This window comes from Hirundo rustica, chromosome 5 (genome assembly GCF_015227805.2).
Source record: "Hirundo rustica isolate bHirRus1 chromosome 5, bHirRus1.pri.v3, whole genome shotgun sequence".
NCBI lineage: Eukaryota > Metazoa > Chordata > Aves > Passeriformes > Hirundinidae > Hirundo > Hirundo rustica.
The window spans coordinates 23,371,518-23,392,923 of record NC_053454.1 but is presented as its reverse complement, the minus strand read 5'-3'; the positions used below and the strand labels follow the sequence as shown (position 1 = coordinate 23,392,923).

At 40.4% G+C, this 21,406-nt stretch overlaps 1 protein-coding gene across 17 annotated transcripts in view; it reads left to right on the top strand.

Moving 5' to 3' along the window:
• APBB2 (amyloid beta precursor protein binding family B member 2) overlaps positions 1-21,406 on the top strand; it is a 170,867-nt gene that overhangs the window by 59,369 nt on the left and 90,092 nt on the right. For 9 of the 17 annotated variants that reach the window (XM_040064026.2, XM_058420591.1, XM_058420586.1 and 6 more), the window contains exons 3-4: positions 5,130-5,239; positions 19,716-20,516. In XM_040064026.2, coding sequence (XP_039919960.1) covers positions 5,194-5,239; positions 19,716-20,516 — 847 coding nt within the window. In that variant the 5' untranslated portion in view covers positions 5,130-5,193. Of the gene's footprint in view, positions 1-5,129; positions 5,240-5,778; positions 5,979-14,893; positions 14,963-18,080; positions 18,218-19,715; positions 20,517-21,406 lie in introns of those variants that run through there. The other 8 variants (XM_058420596.1, XM_058420595.1, XM_058420590.1 and 5 more) reach the window with 4 other exon arrangements.

The following is a 21,406-nucleotide window of genomic DNA, read 5'->3' as shown; positions in this document are numbered from 1 at the left end:
AAGTAGAAATGATGGAGTTGCCAGACTTTTTGGGCAGGACAGGACTTTGCAGATATCTCAGCACGTCAGGTCCAACACCACAGAAATTGTGGCAGGGCTGGAGTGCAGGCAGGACATCCTCTTGTCTGCGGGATTGTGCTTGGCTTTCCGGTTCCCGGAAAACTTTAATCCTGTGCCAGCGAGCGGAGATGATGGAGGAGTGAGTTGTTTGGAAAGCAGGGTGGCTCTCTGCCTCTCAGCAAAGGCAGGTGGAGGGGACAGCGTAAGCTCCTTGATGTGAGCACTGCCAGACAAAACTGGAAGAACGAATAAGGTCTCTTAGGTAACAGAAGACTGAAGACCTGAAATGAAAATACCTTATTTTAAAAACTTTTGGTAGTTATTAGATGAAATCAATGATTAGGAATTGTTGATGACCTCCAAAAAGGTCACATGCAATGATAGAAGGGATGTGGCTGTTAGACAACATTGTGCTTTCTCCAAGAGGAAGTTTGACTTGAGAGATCCATGTCCAATAGCTGTTCCGAGTACAGAAAATGAAAGTGGTGTCTCTAGGTGTCTCCAGAAATCACAAGCAACACAACTTCCTAATGGTCTGGCTGGCACTTAGCTTGCTTGTTTTAATTGTGTTTTGCCACTGTTGTCCAACAGATGATGCTGGCAATCACTACTTTGAATGCAGGCAAAGTGAAAAACAATAAATTTGCATTATATATGCAAATATGTACACAAAATTTGTGTGTATATTAAGTTGTGATTTCTTAAAATGAGCCATCCACCAGTCTTAAAGACTGATTTTTATTTTTTTTTCCCCTCTAGATTAACCTCTTTCAATGTCTGAACCCTTTGCTATAATGGATCTGTTTGTGTAGGACGTGTGGCCTGTATGTGCTGTTAAAACAATGCACAGCATTCCTCTTACCCATTCCTTAGCAGACCTATTTCCTGGTATTCAACACAGCACTTGGAAGGTAGAATTGTGCTGTGTGTCAGAATATCACACAAAGAGTGCTGGAGTGTGATTTCTTGAGTAGCTGTCCCCTGAGAAACATCATGCACTAACCTTTTCTTTCCCCACGCTGTGTGCAGCTGTTCCTTGCAAGTGTTGAGTGATGTAGTCAGTCACACTTGGATGACTTCTGTAGCTAATTTGCAGTCATCTTCTTTTTTCATATCCTTTTTCTTGGGTATGTGAGGGTAGGTTGTACAACAATCTGTTGTATGAGATTATAGCAACCAATATGTTCGGCTATATTTATGTTTGAATGCAAATGTATATATAACAAATGTTGCTTGTAGAGAACCAGGGAAGGTCAAGGAGTCAGCTGACCTCATAAGCAGCAGCATGCGTGAAAAAATAAATTTGGGTGAAACAAAACATAGCTTTAATGGCCATTAATAATATGGAGGTTGGACTAAGAATTGTTTGTTCTGAAACCAAAGGGAATTAGTTCAAGCAAATTGGATTCTGTGTGCCAGCTGAATAGACAGAACTGGTTTGACTCACTCCTTGGAAAAAAACGAGTCACAAAGACTTCCAGAATTTAGTTTGTCTTTTGGTTTTTGTTTTTTTCATAGTATCAAAACATGAATACAAGTGAAATGAAACTTCTATGTAGCAGTCATAAAACCTTAGAAATGTGGAAGAGTTGCAAGAAAAGCTCTGCAAAGAAAATGTCTTTGGAAGATGACAGTCTCAGTTGAAAGTCATGGCATCTTTCCAAGATGCTGTATGTCCTCATTACATGTGATGATTAGTAGCTGGTTGCTCTGTCACCACAGCTCCTAAAAGGGACTTGGCCTGAGGTGAAGTGCTTTCAGGTGTCCCCTGGGTAGCAGGGATGCAGTGCTAGTGCTCAGGTTTTGTTTCCGTGGTTCTCTGTAACTGCTGCAGCATGGGGACAGCCACCTGAAAGGAATCTGGGGAGATTGTCAGGAAGGGACCAAAAAAAAAAATCTTCAGGAAGAGCTATATCAAATTATTTCTTGAAGAGAAGCCACAAGGCTATGTGTCCATTTGTGTATATGTAGTTTTAAATGTAACTATAAAGATGGAGAAATCACTATAAAACATTTTTAAAGCAATTTCACAGTACAATAATAAGCAAAAAACCCTCAGAAAGTGGTTGAGAAACACATTTGTTACGAAACAAATGTGAGCCAACAGGGTAAAAACTAATATGAAGACTTGATCTGACTTACCAGGTACATTCAGGTTTAACTCAGATTTATGTGGAGTTGTGGATATCTAATTGTGTACAGTTAAAAATAAGAGCAAATCCAAGCCTCTACAGTATGATACGTGGATTTTTCCAAAAGCAACATTTGAGAATTCCTTCCATTTTATTTATCAGTCTCATGGATGTATTTGAAAAATAAGGGCTAGTTTTCAGATGCTTTAGCTATGGGATTTGGATACCAACAAGGTTGGTCACATTTCTGTAAGAGTTCCCTGAGCTTGCTGAAGAGCAGAAATGCCCCCAAAGTTCCCCTTTTTTGAGTGGATGTGTTTAAAGAAATGGGAGGTTGTTTTGGCTAGTCTGGTCACAATTCAAAGATGATTCTTAAGGAAAAACAAAACAAAACTAAACAAAAACCAACTAACAACAACACAGAAAAACCCCACAACCACACCCAAGCAGCATCTTCATTTGTCTTGATCTGGGTATGTCCTCACTGGTACATACAAACCAATCTCACTGTTATTTTATGGAGCAGTTTAACTTCACTTACTGTGTGACACTTGCTTCTTCATTGACTTTTGACAGTTCGCTTTAATCCACCTTGTAAATCTTTGAAGTTCACATTTTATGCAGTATCTGATGAAACCTTTGCTATAATGAGAGTCTGTCTTTATGTTGTCTTTTCCACTGAGATTTATAGAGTATTAAAATGTGGTATTTAAAAATGGTCATACCTTTGGGTCCTGACCTCTGCAAAGAGTGGTTTGCTCCCAGAGTGGGCACACTACCTTGGGAGAACCATACTGTACAGTTCAGCTGTTTGAGAGCATGATTGTAAGGTTTGGGAGTCTTGTTTTTATTTGTTGGCATTTTTTCTTATGGTATGGTGCAGAAGGCCCCCTTTAATTCTGTGGTACTAGGTAAAAAAGAAATAGCCTGTCTCAACTGTAGACATTTGATATAATTTAGTGAGATTTGGGAAAGCATATATCTTTTAGAAAGACAACAATGCATTTATCAAAAATGAATAATCTTGCATCTCCATACATATTGGTCAAACTCTTTCACAAGCTATAGAAAAGAATTGTAAATACTGTCTTACTGTCTTCTGGTTACAGTCTGTTTTCCACCTCAGTGATTTTTTTTTTTTTCCCTAATCCTTGAACAGCTAAAGACTGTTCTGTTGTATTTTGTTATGAATTATGAATTTGGTCCATTTGGGGTGAGGAGGGACTTAATTTTTTTTTTTTTTTCAACTAATAAATATTTATTTTTAGCTTTATTCCTATAGAACAGGAAAAGGGAAGCAGTCATCTGCAGGTTTTTTCCTTGCACAGCTTTACAATGTGTTGAGCTACTAGGCCAGCAAAAATACTTGCAAAGGTCTGTTTGACCCATAGCAAGGAGTTGTCCCATATTGTCCTGCAAAAGAAATGCAGGGATTTTTGAATGAAGGTTAATTTTACTGCATGCCACTCACTTTTCTTCTTAACAATCAGAATTCTTTTAGTGGAAAGAGACTCCTGTCTGTTGATTCACTGAACTTTCCTCATTGAGGAGAGCTGAACAGGACATGCTTTGTCAGCACTGATTTGGAAAACAGTGGAGATCTTTACTTGTTTTTGGACTGTCAGGTACGCAACCTTAGAGGTGTCTATTTCAGAAGTAATCTACAAAGGCTGTGTAGCAATGTTATGCAATTGCATTTAAAGTCATTTTAAGCTCAGATTGCCATGGTCCCATTCTTTCCATTTACTCTCCTTAGCTACCAGTACTTGTGCAACCACCATGAGCCATTTCAGGAGCTTAATCTAACTGAAAATATCTGTGTATGGAGTTTTCAGCTGTGTTGGCTCCCAGACCAGCTCACCAGAGAATTGCATGGATAGCAGTATATATAAAAGTCTTATCTAATTCAGGAATAAGCTAGCATTGTGTTCAGTAAGGGAACTGACATGCTTGAAGATTTGGGGAGATATCCCAGTTTCAGTGCAGTGCTATTTTGTCTGTATCCTGATATTTCTTTTTATTTCCTGGATAGAACAAGCTTGTGCTTGTAGCTGCAGCCTGAGGTACTAAAAATCCTTAATGAATAAGGAAAAACACTCTTCAGAATTTGCTGCTTTTCCTAGTGTTTCCAGCAAGGGAGTAAATGAAATAAGAGGGAATGTATCTTAACAAATGATGTGGTTAACATTTAATATTTATTGATAGACATCTGGGAATATGAAGGCTATTCAGGTAAATTGAGAAAAAGGTAAAGCTGAAAAGCAACTGGAAGTCTTAATACAAAATGAAAAAAAACCAATGGGAGTTGGTTTTAGACTAAAACATTTTATACTAGTAATTTGACAGCTTCAGTGGCATTTCAGTTAAGACTTTGGATTTGTTATTGCAAACTGACCGTGAGATGTAATTTTTTGTTTGCTTTTTTGATAGTGCAAGAAAATTGATACATGGATTAATAGCCTGCATTCCTGTAAAGACACTGCTGGGTAGAACAGAACAGAACAAAGCAGTCAGTGTTATGTAGCACAGATTAGTTTTGCTTCTACAGTAAACAATTCATAAATGATTGCTTAATGATTGCTTCACAAAATTTAAGACAAACATTGTTTTTAAATCTCACCTATTGGCTATCTCTATTAAAAGCCAATAGCAAGCCCTTTCTTGCAGTCTTTGTTGATCTCTGTCATGGGCTAAAAGAAGCTACTGTGTGACCTGAGATTCCTTTGTGTCTCAAAATTTATGTGAGCTTATTAATGAAGGCCAACCACCAATAATAAATTTGTGCTGCATGTATAGCACAACAGTTCATCTCCTCTGACATCGCGACTGAATAATTTATATACGTAGTTATCCTGGAATTTGTAGGGGTTATTAGCATTTTAATGAAAAAGATACAGCTGTTGTACTAAATCTTCACTTTTTTTTCTTCTCCCTCAGTTAAGAGTTTGGAGTTGTGCTTTGGAAGCAGCTGAGAGCGTGTGGTAATGTGCTGACTGGCACTATGGGCAGGCGGTACCCAGGGGCTCACTACCGGCCAAGCAGCTCATGTACGTATGCTATCCATCTAATTTGTTTGTTGCTTTATTACTTTTGAAGGCTGCTAAGCCTATAAATTTTGAAATCGTATTTATAAAGAGTGCTGACATGTTCTAATCGATGCCAGCCCTTCTGTGTGTGTACCCAAACGGTAAGAATATTGATTTGTGTTTAAATTGCGAAGGTGCTTTCTAGAACTTGAAAAAGGGGCTTGCCATGTGACTTGACCAGATCTGCTGCAGTGTGCTGTGGTTTGTGCTGTGGTTTGTGTTCAAGGTCTCCAACCTCATTTTTTATAGATTTCTAGGGTTAGCTGCTGTTCCTCTTCCCGTCCATCTCAAGCTTTTAATACCAGAAACCTTCAAATAACAGGCTGTTTGAGCTCAACCTAAAATGTCACTGTGCACTATTGCTTACAGCTGCAGCTAACATCCCCAGTTCAGATTATTTATATTCTTGAGTTCAATATTATTCACATTGTTTCTTTCCTCTGAATTGTATCCTATTGGATTGTATTACATGGCCTCTTACTGAAGTTTGTCTCCTGTAGAAGTGCAAAAAGGGAGCTCCTAGAATTTATCACCTCACTCCTTCCACCGGCCACTGCAGTGGTTGCACAGTGCAGACCATGGGAAGCGAGCTGCTGTGACCTCCCTGGAGAGCTGGGGGAGAGCAGCCCACCTCCAAAAGTCTGCTGCTGGTCCTTGTGCACTTTCTATTGATCCCTCAGGCTGCTGAGGAGAAGTTGTGGTAGGTTAACTTTTGTATTCACTCTTCTTTCTGCTGTAGCAAAAGAACATGATCTCACAAAGCTTTTCCTGGCATCAAAGCCAGCTTGACAAGCTCTCACTTCTGTAGCATTCTTTCTGTTACTTGAAAGATTTCTTTAAAACCCCTGACCGCTTCAGGCACCTGGCTCCACACATACACAGCATTGGCTGATTCAAGGGGTAAACTGCAGTGAGAGCTGCCAGCTGTGGCAGCACAGGGACTTCTGTGGTGGCTTTGCCATTGGACATGAAGAACTGCCTGGTGAGATCCTGCATTTAGAACCTGACTTTTGGGGTGTTGCCTAAACACAGGGCTAAACCCTAGGAATGAGTAAAGCATGGTTATTTTCTGCTGCAGGCTAGTCATAGATATCACAAAGATATGTGTTAAAATGGTGCATTAGAGCCAGGTTAGATACTGTGTCCAAGGACTTGTTTGAGGGATATTGTCTATACCACAGTGGAGGAAATAAATGGTTGTTACAGGTTTAACAGATCTTTGGTGGTCAGGTGCTAGAGTATTGAGTTGGACTGATCTTTTGAATCACTTGACATCAATTTAGGCATGAGCTTTCAAACGTGGCCTCTCGGTGTAGTGCTGGACATATTCACATCCCATGCCTAGGACTGGAGCTCAGACATTTGAGATGTTCCAGTGCAGATCTAATCAAATCCACTACTGCTTAGAGAGGACAAGTAATAGGCATTCGATTCTTACCAGAGGCACCAGAAATGCTTTCCTGTTGTCTAGTTGAACAGTTTTAGGCATGAAGTTGTAGAATTGTTTACTTGGGGAAAAGCTGGGGCTCCCATCATCTGCCAGGGCCAAAACTTGCATCAGAATCAATTGGTACCAGAACTCCCCCAGTCTGAAGACAGAGATATCAAAACACTTACTTCATGACTGCTTTGTGCTTTTGTTAAGCTAAGTTTTCCTTTTCCTTACTTAACCTGTCAGAGTTTGTAAGCCAGGAAACTTTCTTTTTTTTTTCCTGGTTTTGTTACTGTATGATGTATGCAGCTTCCTGGTGCTTAACATAACATGTTTTGGGCGTTCAGCAATAATGGTATTGAAATTTCCCAGTATTTGGGAAATGTGGATCATAATGAAATCTCTGATAACAGATTAGATCTTGATGGAAGTGCTGGTAAAACAGATGATTTTGCTTTTGTGTTCATTGCATAAATTATGAGTAATTGCACCATCTAGGTTATTGCATTTCATGTTTATAGTTGTTACAATCTTAATGTTGTACATCAAGGACTTGGTGCAGCCTTTAAAGTCAGTCCCTGACTTTATCTTCTGTCCGTACATGTACCTATACCTAAGTAAATCTGTGAAGGGAAGCATTTGGTCTGTGGAGTGTAGCAGCTGTATTGCCTCTTAGGTGGTAAGGTAACATTTCATCCATTTATGGCATTGACTGTTTCTTTGAATGATTTCATAAATTTATTGGATGGAATAGTGTGTGGTCTTATGAGAATAACAAAAGGTTTTGTAGTTGTGGAAACATATAACAGTTTAAACAGAAAATGGCTTATTTGAAGCCCAGTGCTAGGAAATACATTTCCTGTACAGGCACTGAAGGTATAAAAAACAGCAAGGTGTTTAAATTGTAAAATGGAGAGCTGTGAATTTAGCAGGTGCCTGCTGGTTTAGGCTTTTTTTTAAAGTGTAATTAGAGAGCAATGATCTCCCTTGATTATTGTCAGCAAGCAAAACAGTCTCAGGCATATCCCTGGCACTGTCTAATGCTGCTTGTGCTGATTGAACAGTCCCTCATGTGCTACTTTGCTGGGTTTTCTTTCTTTTCTGTATTTTCCCTGTGAAAAAGTACAGACTAAAGATGAATGTACAGTTTCCACCTACTGAGAAGCTAGGTTTTGTTGACAGACTTCTTTCATTAATTTCTCCTGAGCTTTTTTATTTATATTTTTCTAATACTTGTTCACAAACTCCACTTTTCTGCATTGGCTGCAGCAGCTGTTGTGAAAAAACATGGTTCTGTTTGTGATATTTAGGAGGTAGCCTCAATTTGTTTTTCATCTTAAATTTTTTTTCTGTGCACGGAGTTTTGTATGTCCGGAAAAAACCTTTTAAAAGGGCTTGTCCACGCATATCCTGTCCACTGCATAACAACTCATTTATTTTATTTAGTTGTAGTCTTTTACATGACATTGAAATCTGACCAAGTGTTTTGAAGAGAATGAGTTTGTTTCTAGTGTCATCCTGCTGGCATTTAATGCTCATGAGGGGCTTAAACAGCAGCATCAGCAACAACAGCAACAATAACAGTAGTAATAATAATAAAACCAAAAAATGCAGAGTTTTGTGAGACTGCTTTAAATAAAAAAAGCCCACTTTTTCAGAGGACATTAGAAGTGAGAAAGTGCAGAAATATGTAGATGGTTGTTTTCAGCACTTGCTGACCTTCGGTGACTTGCTGACCGGTGCAGGGGTTAAATCTCAGTCCAGCAGTGGCACATCAGCCTTCACTGGGGGGAAGGGACCTGCTTGCACCGGGAACTCCAAGACCAACCCTTGCTGCTCACAGACAGTGGTGCCACTCTTAAGTCTTCCTCTTGATTTGTGGCAGGTACAGGTGGATTTCTGGATACTTGACCTATTAGTGACTTCTGACAAAGGTCCATATGGAATGATTTTTTCGTGTGATTCTGCAATATAATTATTGAAACTGACTCAGGTTTTATTTCAGAAACATCTGCTGGAGGGTGACTTTTTTGTCCCAAGCAAACTTTTTATGGGAAATGCCATTTTTCCGGAGCATTCCTAAATCAAAGATGACAATGAAAGGAAATATTCCTCATGAGATGGCACTCCCCTGGACTGCAGATGGGAGAGGTTTGAGTCTTGGTTCTTCATGATCATATGCTTCAGGATAAAGTTGCTCTTATAAAGAATTCAAAGTGCTTCAGGGCAGAGAGGCAGGGTTGATTTTATAAACCTGGGGCTTGATATCCCTTGAGGAGCACTCAAATTTCTGCTCTGCCTCTGTCTATTCAGCTTCCCAGGGAATGCCCCACTGTGCCTTTCTTTGCTCTGAGCTTGCAAGGGAGCTGTTGTTTCATGAAACTGCTGGAAAAACTTAGTTTCACTGCAGTGAGATAAAGAAACAAATGTGAGAATAGTGACATAAATAACAGCAAACCCCTGAATGAACACCTAACTTCCAGTCTTGCAGCCAAGTTCTCATAATTACATTGCTGTCACTAGCACAAGATGAGTTGGTATAAAAATGTATCGTGGTGTGGCTCTGTGGGCTTGGAGCTGCTCCTAGAATAACAGCTTACTGACCCAAAGAAGCATCTAATCCCAAGGAGGAGGAGTGTATGCAATGTGCAGCTCTTGGTAGAAGCGTCAGTAAAATTCTACATCTGCAAAATCCTGCCCTGTATCTCCAGACCTCTTCTTTCCAGATAAAGACATCTTGGTGTAAATGAGATTCAAGCTTTAGCACTGCTCAGATCATGCTTGGGCAGGTGGCACTTTTCTGTAAAGTTTCTTTAAGAGCTCCAGATAATACCTGATGAAAAGGCAGGAATACAGACAAATGTTGGAGTGGAAACTGCAGAAGTACCCAATGACACGTGGTGCTCTCTTTGTTAAAGTCTCTCTGGTTTCTACCTTTCATTGGAAGCTGTGTAGGGACTGTCATAAGAACTTCATCTTCCTCTTGAGTGATCCTGGTGAAGCTCCAAAGCACGTGCTCATGTTGGCAGGTAGGAGCTGACTCAGAGCCTGCAGGTGGCTGGCTTTAGGGACTGTGTAGTACTCTGAATGCCTATCGTCACTTATGCATTTATTTCTTAGCATAATTAAACAGAAGCCCTATCTCAGGACCCTGACAGGTCAATTCTTCATGGGGGAGTCAGAGATAGAGGCTGAAGGTTTCCTTGTAATTCCAGCTGGGGTTGCATATGGTCATGGAGAGCCACCACGATAGCAGATTTGCATCATGTGTTTGTCCCCCTTCACAGAAATTCTAGTTCCTTCAGTATTTGATACCTTGTGGAGATCTGTGAGTTTGTAGGTAAGAAAGAAGAACTGAGAATTTTGGCTAGCATGTCAAGAACTCAAGATTCCCTGTTGCAGTTCAGGCCAGTAATACAAGCAGTTTGTTCTTTTCCACTTGTTCAATGTCTTCTACAGCCAAGTTTGTTGAAACTGAATCTGCTTTCAGCCACACTTCAGTGTAATTAATATAAATGCCAGCAAGTGCAGTTGCTTTTCTGTTATGTTCTCCTTCCACTTTATTATTGATTGATCTGTTTAGTTTATGGGGACCATAAAGCAAATGTGATAGTTTGATTTCATTTACGAGCATGTGGTTTGTTTTATATATGAGTGCTATGGGCAGAGCCTTCTCAGGGAGCTCTACTGGCTGCATCAGGCCAGGATTCAAGTCATTGCTGTATTCTGGTACCATATGACACTGGGTGAGTTACTGTAGGGTATGGCTCTTTCAGTCATTCCTTGGCGTTCTGTCAGCTTAAGCAGTACTGCAACACTTGGTTTATAAACGGTTGTACATTTCGAAATGTTTCTGCTTTCTCCCATTGAAGTCTGGTTGAAGACAACACACAGCTTTAAAAGGGAGCTTTCAGCCTTGCTGAGATGTATGTCTTTGTGTAATGAGCTCTGTTTTAGTTCAGCCTTTGATGAAAAAACAGACTGGAAATGTAGAGACCTTTTTAGGTTTGATACCCTGAGCTCTGTTTCTTTACTGGTGGTAAAGAATATGTGGGTAGGACGTGTGAGTCCAATTTTCAGTCACTTTAGCAGGTTTTATTAGAACTGCAGATATGTACTAACCTTACCTAGCTGAGATACAGAATGTTTTTAATGTACATGGAACATGAACAACCTTTTCAACATGGAAAATCTTAATTTGCTTTTCTTGAGAGCTCTGATAGTCTCATTGTGCAAAAGCTGACACTCTACTGCTCTTTTCTGTGTCTGAGACTTGGATTTTTATTTTTACTTGCTGGTCTCAGCTTACTGTTAGCAATTTGAAATTATTTGCTAACACTTAGGAATTAATGAAATTAGATGTTTTCTTTGTGTTGATACTTTTGATAGATAGATACTTTTATTCTTTATTTCCATATAGAGTTGTAGAGAGTTGACTGAAGGATTATTTCCCATTTTAATTTTCAAATTTTCATCTCTAGAACCTAATTTGATACTAAATACAACTTTACAGTAAAGAGAAGACAGTATTTGCTGTAGAATTAGCTCTTTCAAATGCTTTTTAAGATCCCAGCTATGACGCAGTAAAAATAGGTGGCTCAAAACTATTGCTGCCAGTCTGGGTAATCTGAGGATAACTTTAGATAAATGCTTTAACATTGGATAAAAATAGATAACCTTGTTTGATAAAAGTTTAATGTGTAACTAGCCATAAATTTGTAATAAGTACTTCAGAGGGCAGATGAAGTTGTAGAAGGTGAAATCATAAATTAGTTTAGAAAGGGAAACTGAAATGTCTTTATTTATGTGCATGCAGTTAGTTCTTAGAGAAGCAGATTGTGCTCAGGAGTATGCAGTCTTGTTTCTAGGCTTTGCAGGAACAAGGAGTGTTTGCTAGCTGCAAATTGCAGGGTGTGTGGGAGGTGGTTATTGATAATAATCAGCTTAATTTTTTTTTTTTCCCAGCACAGCATCTGTGCTGGAACCTTAACCATTCTACCTGACAGGGTCTCAGTTGACATTCTGCCTACTTCTCTCACTAGTGCTTAATGTCTTTCCTGCTTTTGGTGCCTGTGTCACCTGATCAAAGAGCTTGGGATTGGTCCATTGCTGTTTCCAACAGCTGGAAAGCTGGTCCTGGACCTCGTGGGTTTCCTTAAACCTGTTAAGAAATCGATCATCTTTTGAGTGGCCCTGTTTCCTGATTTAGGAACTGACAAACGATCAAAGTTAAATTTGTGTGGGGCTGAAAAATTCCTGGTTTGAAATCAGTCAAAGTCATGTGCCAAATCTGTGGCCCTTGATTCCTTTCTAATGCTTCATCAAGCATATGGGTAGGCTGCCTGTCATTTTTTCACTGGGACAGATTATCCTAACTTTCTGCTTCATATGACATTTTGCTTTTGTTTTGGTATCTCTGGTCAGCTTTGATTGCACATTGGTAAGAGTTATTTTTGAATGGTACTTGAGATTGAAGCTGCAGAGCATAGAAGTCCTTCTTGCTTTATTGGTCATCTCAGTTACAGAAATTCAGGTTACAATTTCTGAGTTTTTGTTTCTGTTTAAGGGTGAATGACATTTATGCTTGTGCCCTGTAGTGGCACTTACGTTAAAAGTAGGGATATTTGTAAATTAACAAGTAAGTCCAAGGCACGATCTTTATTGTAGAGATTGAGTAATTTATGTGACAATTTTAAAAACTAATGTTAGAATGTTGGAGCTCAGCATTTTAATTTAAACAATGGGATTAGCAAAAATTACAGCCGTTCACTTAACAAATGTCGCTGTGAACATATAGATCCAATGACAGAGGGTCTTGTTATCTGTGCTCACATGTAGCCAGCAGACAAAAGACACTCCATCTTCTAGCTGTGACAACGCTAGTTTTGCCTACCAGACTGTTCCATTCTACACACAGGGAAAAATCTAATTAAAGGTAGAAAATTGAATTTGGAAAAGACTTAGCATACCATCTTCTTTTTTTCCCCTCACTAAATGCAGGATTAGTTGTTATGGCATGTCATGGCTATACCTTATATAAATGAAAGAATTACTCTTTATTTCTTAAAGTGGTTACTTGATTTAGTAGTACCATTGTAGCACAAGATGACCCACATTGTCTGCAATATAAAGTCTCAGTCAAGTAGTCAAATATACAGTGATTATTTAGATGTATGTATCTTAATTAAAAAAAAAGTACAGGAACAGCGGATTTAGCTGGTTTCTTTTTGTCATTAATATTTTTTAATTATTATTATTTTTCTTTTTTCTTTGTATCTTGTAGAATCTGATTCTAAGAAGCAACTTGTCTTGGAACATTTTCTGGATAAAAAATTGGAGGAGTTTGGCTTTATGGGAAGGGGGAAGGAGAAAAATGGCAAATGGGAAGGCATATTCAACTTGAATGCTACAACTCATTGAGGATCCAAAGTTTTTTTCCTTCAATTACGCCACATAAAGACCGATCAGCTTTATAGATTCCTGTTAATAAGAGCACCACTAGAACAGAAACAGCACTTGCTGCTAGGCTATTGCAGTTGGTTGGCAGCATGATTAGCTCTAAACCGAGAAATGTCATTATTGTGGCAGCAGGGACTGGCAGAGTGCCACTTGGGGGTGGAGGAGCCGGGACATAAAGCTGGTTACCAGATGGTGATTTCAGTAGGACTAGGTGAAGCAGGAAATAGCTGGAAGTGGGAGAAGCTGCATTCAGCAATCAGGTTAAAGTCCTGATTTTATTCTGATGCGAGGACAGATCCAGGGTGGAGTAGAAAGGTCAGCAGTGATTACCTGCTTGGGCAGGAATGTTGTATTTGATGATCTGGAGAGGTCCTTCCAGCCTCCAGCAACTCAGAGATTTGTGTGGAGTCGTCTGCAGAGAGAGCAGCATGTGTAAGGTGCTTGCAGCCTTGCTCCTTTCCTGCTCTTGCATTCCCCACTGTTCTGCCCACCATCATAATTCGCTTTCTTGGCTTTGCTGAGCTTTCTCTTTCCAGCTTCCAAGCTCAGTACAGCTAAGATGCCATTGACAGAGGGAGCAGCAAGATGAAATTCATGGGCTGTAGTCTCTGATCTACCACAGCACTTCAATTGAATTTTTTTTTTTCCTTTTCCACTCCGAAAGTTTTAGGTGTTGCCTGGCATTTGTGTAGATATCTAGGTAAGAAGAATCAGATGAAAGAAAGCTTCTAATCTCAATTCTGATTTCAGCTAATAATGTAAATCTGGAGTTTATTAGGATGCTTTTGGCTGACATCTGTTTAACTATTACCATTTAGGTGGTCATAGTTTTAGAATGAATGCTTTAACATTGGCATTCACCCTTTGAAGTGAGGGGAGTTAGCTGGTGTTGAGTTTCAGTCATTGTTTAATGAAGGTGTTCTCTGCAGCTGCTTAGACTTTAACTAAAGCCCAAGTGTATAAGACCTGTGGCTGTAGCCTGGTGGCATGAAGTTGTCATTAAAAGTTTTGTGCTCAAGAGATATCCTTGCAGAAGGGAAATCTGCTTTATAGAAAGATTTGTATTATTTTTTTTCCTGTTTCCTAGGTGCAGTGACAAAAACACATGAGTTGTAATGAGTACCTTGTCTCTCGCTGTGTGTGTCATTCATATCCAAACCAGAGACTTCAGGGCAAGATGGTTTATTTATGAGATGATGACCAGGAAAGGGTCCCATACTGGATTTTACTGCCTAACTTTCTTTTTATGATTCCCTCCTGTGAGATCAACCCTGTGCTTCTTAGTTTCATATGCTAGATCTCATCCTGCAGATTTTTTTGTGAACCTGCCTTACTGCTGTGTTTTCTTTTGCCAATGCTGCTGTGGTTTCCTGAGTAAGCTGTAATCTCATAACTGGGAAAAACCTTGTATTTTCCAATGTATTTAAGTTTTTGCTATAGTATGTTGACTAAAACTGGAGACTATTTTTGAATTTATGCTCCTAGTAAAGTTATGCATTGACAAAAATATAATAGTTGTTTTTAATTATATGTTCGTGTTGCTGCGGACCAGCCGCTCCCATACTTTAAGGACTGTCAAATATCATTAAAAACTCAAAAGATCCTCACTGTTATGCTGTGAGCTTTATTTAAAATGCTTAACATCTCTCAGGAGCTTCTAAGATGTAGTATTTTTCTTTTGTGTTTTCCTTTGGTTTTAATTCTTAAATGGTCCCTCTTTTCAGATTTCAAATTATAATCTATTTCCTGATGCATTGCTGACGCCCCGCGAGCCATGTCAGAAGTACTTCCAGGTCAGATGCCCTTTAAAAGATTCTGCTATGCAAATATGTGAAATTTTCCACTTATTTTTCTTCTTCTTTTTTCCAGGCACATATTTCACTTTCATTTTGCCTTACACATGAAAAAGAGAAAGCGCTTCTTTTTTTTTTTTTTTTTTTTTTTAACTGTGCCTTTTGGAAGAAACTCTCTATTCAGCTTTTTTAAAAACTTCCCGTAGACAATACAATGCAAAAAAGTCATTAGATGGCTAAGACAAATTGGTCGTGCACTATTCTTTGTTTGTAATGGCATTTTCTCTCTTTCTTCTACCTCTCTAAGTTTTATGACAAGATTGGAAAACACCGATAAAAGCCGTTGAAGTAATAGTGCTATTTGTATTACTGTGATCCTTAGAGAATTGGCACTACTCTGTGTTGAACACATTATGGTGGTAAAAGTATTTTAATCTATATCTGTAAGAATGTTAAAAGTCTGCAGCTGAGGTTGGGAGTTCTTTTAAATAAAAGTAAGCAAGTTGAAACCCTTAATCAATTGCTGTGACAGATCTTCTGCTAAGTTAGGTGCTGTCTTGAAAAACCAATAATTTTATTATTCCCAGTAATATAATGTTCTAATTGTTGTTAGCTTTTCACCAGAGTAGACTATTTTTTAGTGTAATACCTTACTTTTACTCACTTACAGCTTAGCAGTGTTCCCCCACCTAAACTGAGATATATGTATCAGCTTGGTGATTCCTGGCCTGGTTGGCTATTTGTGTTTTTCAGCAGAAGGCAGAGAAATTGAAAGTATGATGCCCTGTGCCAGTAGGATGGTCCCTGCAAATGGCCAGGCAGCACAAGGAGCTGTCTGAGAGGGGGGGTGGAGCCTGCCTGCAGAATCTAGGGTTCCTGCATTTTATTGAAGTTTTTAATTAGGGAGTTGGGATGTGCTTCCTCTGGGGAATGTGTTTCAGCCATCATTGTGTCCTGTATAAAGGAGGAGGGACAGGCTATTGCTCTTCTTCCTTACGCTGTTCTACTGTGCCATCTTTCTTCAGTGCTCTTAGGCATTTCCTGGCATTCCAATTTTTCTGGCGCTTCAGTTAGTCCTAGTCTCGTAGCACCTTCTACCCTTGAGATGGAAGATCTGCCCATCTGTTTTTCTTCTTCTTTTGTTCTTTCTTTTCTCTTTTTTCCTCTCACATCTGTGTGTGCTTCCAAGAGCGAAGGGAAGCCAGCCGTGTACGTCCCAGGGCGTGGCTGGGAGCGCGGGGTGACGGCTGGCGGGCAGGCTGGTGGCCCCCGAGAGAACAGCCTGCTTCACTCCGTGCCCTCCTTGTGCTGCTGTTTGTCTCTTCACTGATCATTTGATCATTTGGTCTGAGCAATGGATCACCTGACGTGGGGTCAGGAGGGGAGATGGTGTCTAGTGAGAGGTTCGTTTTGACATTTTTCCGTTCATAGTCACCAGCCCAACTTAACACACAAGTCACAAACGCTATGTGGGTCACAAAGACTCCTTGGCTCAGTCGTTGAACAATGTGCCAAAGTTCATCAAATCACCTTTATCAAGCAGATTAGTAAAATGTAATACATTTTGTTACAATGTTTCTAAGGGCTTATTCTTGACAATCTTTCTGAGCAATGAAACAATAACATCAGGGCACAAGCTAAAGATAAGCTGGCAGGCAAATACTTAAGTTTTATCTAGGAAGTGCGTCCGGTTGTGTCCCCGCTCCGGGTGGGAGCTGACCCCCAGCTAGCTCGGGTAAACACAGACACAAAGTTTCCAGTTCGTTTTGGCTTCTCGGCTTAGCAGCTGGACCCAAAGGTGACAGTCAACAGCAGCAGAAGAGAAAAGGCTGGCTCTCAGCTTAGCAGGTTAAAAGATGTTTATTAGCAGAGATCTCCAAGCTCCGAGGCGAGCGGCTGAGAGCTTCCAGGCTGAGAACCCAGCGGCTGAGAGCTTCCAGGCTGAGAACCCAGCGGCTGAGAGATTCCAGGCTGAGAACCTGGCGGCTGAGAGAGTTTGCTCCTCCCTCCCACCCCCTATAAGCGGGGGAGGGTCCCAGGGAGGATACAAAAAGACCACAAATCAGGGGTTTCAGGGGGTAACAAGGTGTGCCCACCCCCAAGCTTCAGACCACTAAAATCCAGAGCCAAAGGAATTTCCCCCAGGCTACCTATCACCTGAAGCCCTCTCCCGGAGATTTCACAATCTGGGAGGGACCCCGGGAGTGATTGACAAGCTGCCCCAGAGAGGGGGGTTGGGGCAGAGGGGATGTTACATGTCATGTGAGGTATGGGATGATTGACACAAAACACATTATTATACAGACAACACAAAAGGGATACAGAATTGGGGATACAGTGAAACGAACCATAACATAAACTTCTTACAAAAATCTAATAAAACAGTTCTGCACCACCACAAGGAAGATTATTTTTTAAGAAATTGGTTCAGTGACAAAAATAGTAGCAAACACTGCATGAAGTAGCTCATTTGTAACAAAGGAGAAGAATAAATTTCAGTCTTGTTCCGTATTGTGGTGTATTTATTGGTGAAAAACATAAATGCTTGTTTTAATTTGCTGAAGCATGAAGATAAATCCCTAGATACCATGAAGTTGCATGAATTCTAAAGGTCAGGCTGTGATGGGGGAGGGAATTATACTGCCCTATAGCTTTTCTTTTTTATGTGACTTTCATGTTGTCAGATTCTGAGTGATTCAGAAAAGAATACAAAGCAGCCAGTTTATATGTAGAAGCTGTTTTATGTAAAACGTTTTGATAACATCTGATCAGATGTGACCTTGCTTACATTAGACCTGGTTGGTTTTGAACAAGATCCAGAAAGCCCAGTGTGTGTATTAAGACATGTTTATCTGAGAAGTAATTTATAAAGTTCCTTTAATTTTCTTAATTGTGTTTTTAAGTCTGTTGTGGCTAAAGTTTGTTTCAGGATGTTTGTTAGCTGTTATCTAAGATGATGGCTTCTGCACAGCATGTGCACGGGGTGATCAGTCTTCTAAAGCATTTGCAGTTGGTTTAGACTGACTGACTAGAGCTTGAGAAACTGTCAAACGTGAAAAATTTTAAAATTTCGTTTAAATTCTGTTTTTAACAAGTTTTAAAATTTGTTCTTCTACAGCTGGGTGGGTTATTCAGGGAACAAGAAGTAGTATTACTTGATCTTAGTTTCAAATGAACCAGAGTGATGTTTGCAAGTGAGCAGCTTTGACAGCACATCAAAGAGGAGGGAACACTAGCAACGGTGCCTGCATTTAGGTAACAATGTGAAGTGCTCCTTTTCTCTATGTTTATGTATTATAGGTTCTTTTAAAACCCATATCTTTAATCTCTTGTAAATCCATTCAGCAGTCAGTTCTGTCATCTATCAAATATACAAAGATGCAGCACAGCTCAGCTGGAATGATCTGTCATCAGCTAGCTCAAATTACAGCTTTTCATTGCTGGATAACCCCAATACCTTTTTATGTGCAATATAAGCAGTCAATGATAGCTGAGAATTAGGAACAACAGAAAGGGTATTCCATGTTGTGGCAGATTTATTGTGGAATGATTTATTAATTGGCCTCTAATTTAGTTGCTAGGTATCAAACAACAATGACTACTACAGTAAATTGAGGTGTTCATGGAGTATTTGAGCAGATTAGTGGAAGCCATAAATAGACAGTACAGGAACAAATTACAGGTTTTTTAATGAATTTCTTAATATTTTTTCAAAATATGAGCTGTACCCTTGGCTAAGAAAAATCAGAATTTTTTTTACAAGCAGACAATAGAATGATATTATTTAACAGTGTAGTATGTGTTCTGTGCCCTAGGATGTGTTTTAACCTTAAGCTTGAGCTTTGTGAGCTATAGAAATAGTAAACCATCTCTAGAGCCAGCCCTTTTTTTGAAGTTGATTGAATTCCAGCAGGGTATTTTGTCAAGGGAATTTCTTTTCCCTGCCCCTGGAAATCAAATACACCTTTATGAAATAATCTTCTACTTATATTCCCTGACCCTCTATTTCCCTTCTCTAAAAAAAAATAAAAAAGGAAGGTGGCAGGGGAGGGAGGGGAAAGAAAGAAAGAAAGAAAGAAAGAAAGAAAGAAAGAAAGAAAGAAAGAAAGAAAGAAAGAAAGAAAGAAAGAAAGAAAGAAAGAAAGAAAGAAAGAAAGAAAGAAAGAAAGAAAGAAAGAAAGAAAGACAGACAGACAAATAACAGAGAAAATGCAGGTGTTAGGAGTCAACAACTGACCAGCCAGTCAGGCTTAGCAGTAACTGCATTACCCAAAGATGGAAAAGAAGCAGCATCTGTCTGCAGTCTGCTTAGAAATATTTCAAATTTCTGCTTCCTAGTGATCCACACACAAGGACTCATTTCCCTCCTCATCTGAGACAGAGGTGAAATACTGAAACAGTTATGGTAAGACAGGGAGAATCCCAGGCGTTTGCAAAGGGCGCTCCTGCTGTCCTAGAGCCTGCCTGCAACAGAATCACAAATTAAAGATCTGCCCTAAAATTGTCTTGTGTAAGGTCAAGCTTTCTGCTTTTTCTCATCTTCGTGATCCTGATGATCTCTCTGTACGTTTTTCTGCCTCTGTTCTTCCTTATTTAATAAGATAAGCTTTTGTCTCTTCTCTTACCCACTTAGGTTGTGGTAATTTTCCTCCTGTAAAACAATTACCTAAAGTGCTACATGCCTTTCCCAGAAGCCCTAGCAGAAGCGTGTGTGTAATGAACGTGTTTCACGACGGTTTCTTTTGCTTTTCAGTCGATTCCGGCGTGGACGCGTTGGCAGTGTTTATGGCAAGCGGCAGCACGACGGACGTTGTGAACCGCAACAGCCCCGCCACCCCGCCCAACACCCTGAACCTGCGCTCCTCTCACAACGAGCTGCTGAATGCAGAGATCAGGCACACAGAGACCAAGAACAGCACTCCTCCGAAATGCAGGAAAAAGTACGCGCTGACTAACATTCAGACAGCCATGGGTCTTTCCGATCCAGCGGCTCAGCCCCTTCTGGGGAACAGCTCCGCCAACATAAAGCTGGTGAAGAATGGAGAAAACCAGCTCAGGAAAGCTGCCGAGCAGGGACAGCAGGATCCCAACAAAAACCTCGGTACCACTGCAGGCGTAACTGTAACTTCTGAGAAGTTTGAAGGCAATGAGCCGATCCCGCAGGATTCCTCCGGCTGTGAAATACTACCCTCGCAGCCAAGGAGGACCAAGAGCTTCCTGAATTACTATGCCGACCTAGAGACATCGGCTCGAGATCTAGAGCAGGGTTTTGTTGCGACGGAAGACAAGTCTGCGCAAAGCAACGGCCAGGCTTCTACTGTTATTGTCAATGGGGAAGTCCTGCCCCGGAAACAGAACAAGGTGCCAAGCCCAGAGGATGGCCAGGTTGCCACGGTGTCATCAAGCCCTGAGACAAAGAAAGATCACCCAAAAACTGGGGCCAAGACAGACTGTGCCCTTCACAGGATCCAAAACCTGGCCCCAAGTGACGAGGACTCCAGCTGGACTACCCTGTCCCAGGACAGCGCGTCGCCGAGCTCGCCTGATGAGACAGGTACGCAGGCAAAGGCTCCTCACAGCCACTCTTTTACAAAGGGATTGCTTAGCTTTTCTCAGCCGGTGCCAGCAAGGAGAGAGGTGTTTAGCAGTTTCAGTGGAGGAAGTGGGTTCTATCAAAATACAAGCCCTGGCCTTGCACGCAGCTGCTTGGCTGTGAGGGAATTCTTGGAAGCTTCCTGGTCGACTGTAGCAGCTTTAAGAAAGGCACCGGCAGATGCCCTATACAGGGTCCTAGAAATATGCTAACTGCACCTCTTGCTAGTTTATAAATAATTGCTCTTCAGTAATCAGTGGGTACATGTTGTGAGAAGAACATGATTGTTGGGAGATGCTGAACTATTGACAGCTACCTACACACAACAAAAAAGCTTTTCTGAACGATGATTTTTAGGTTCAGTGAAAATTTTTACTTTCATAAGGCACAACTTTGTAAGTGTGCCCACTACCTCCCAGTCATTTGATGATGCTCCCTCCCTAAGTGCCAACGTGGGTAAAGAGAAGCCCTCCCAGCTGAGGAGTGAGCCCTGGTGGTGTCCATCCTGGAGGTCTGTGATTTTGGGCATGGACAGGGCTCTTCACTGCCACTGCATCTGGGGTAGGAGGAGAGCATCGTGTAGGGTCTCCACAGCTCAGTGCTCTCCAAGCCTTGCATTTATGCTCCAATAATAGATGATAGGGACCAAAGAAAGACATTTATGTAGGGGAAAAAGAAATGCAATAGGCTTTTAGTCATATAACTTCTAGGAAGTGAAAAAAAAACCCCAGTACTGAGAACAGTTAATCCATAAAAGAATGTGGTCCAGCAGATACCTGGGGAATTAATAATGTTCAGTCCTGAGATTGTATTTAGCACTTCAGTTTATGCAGAAGTATTATAGAAATATG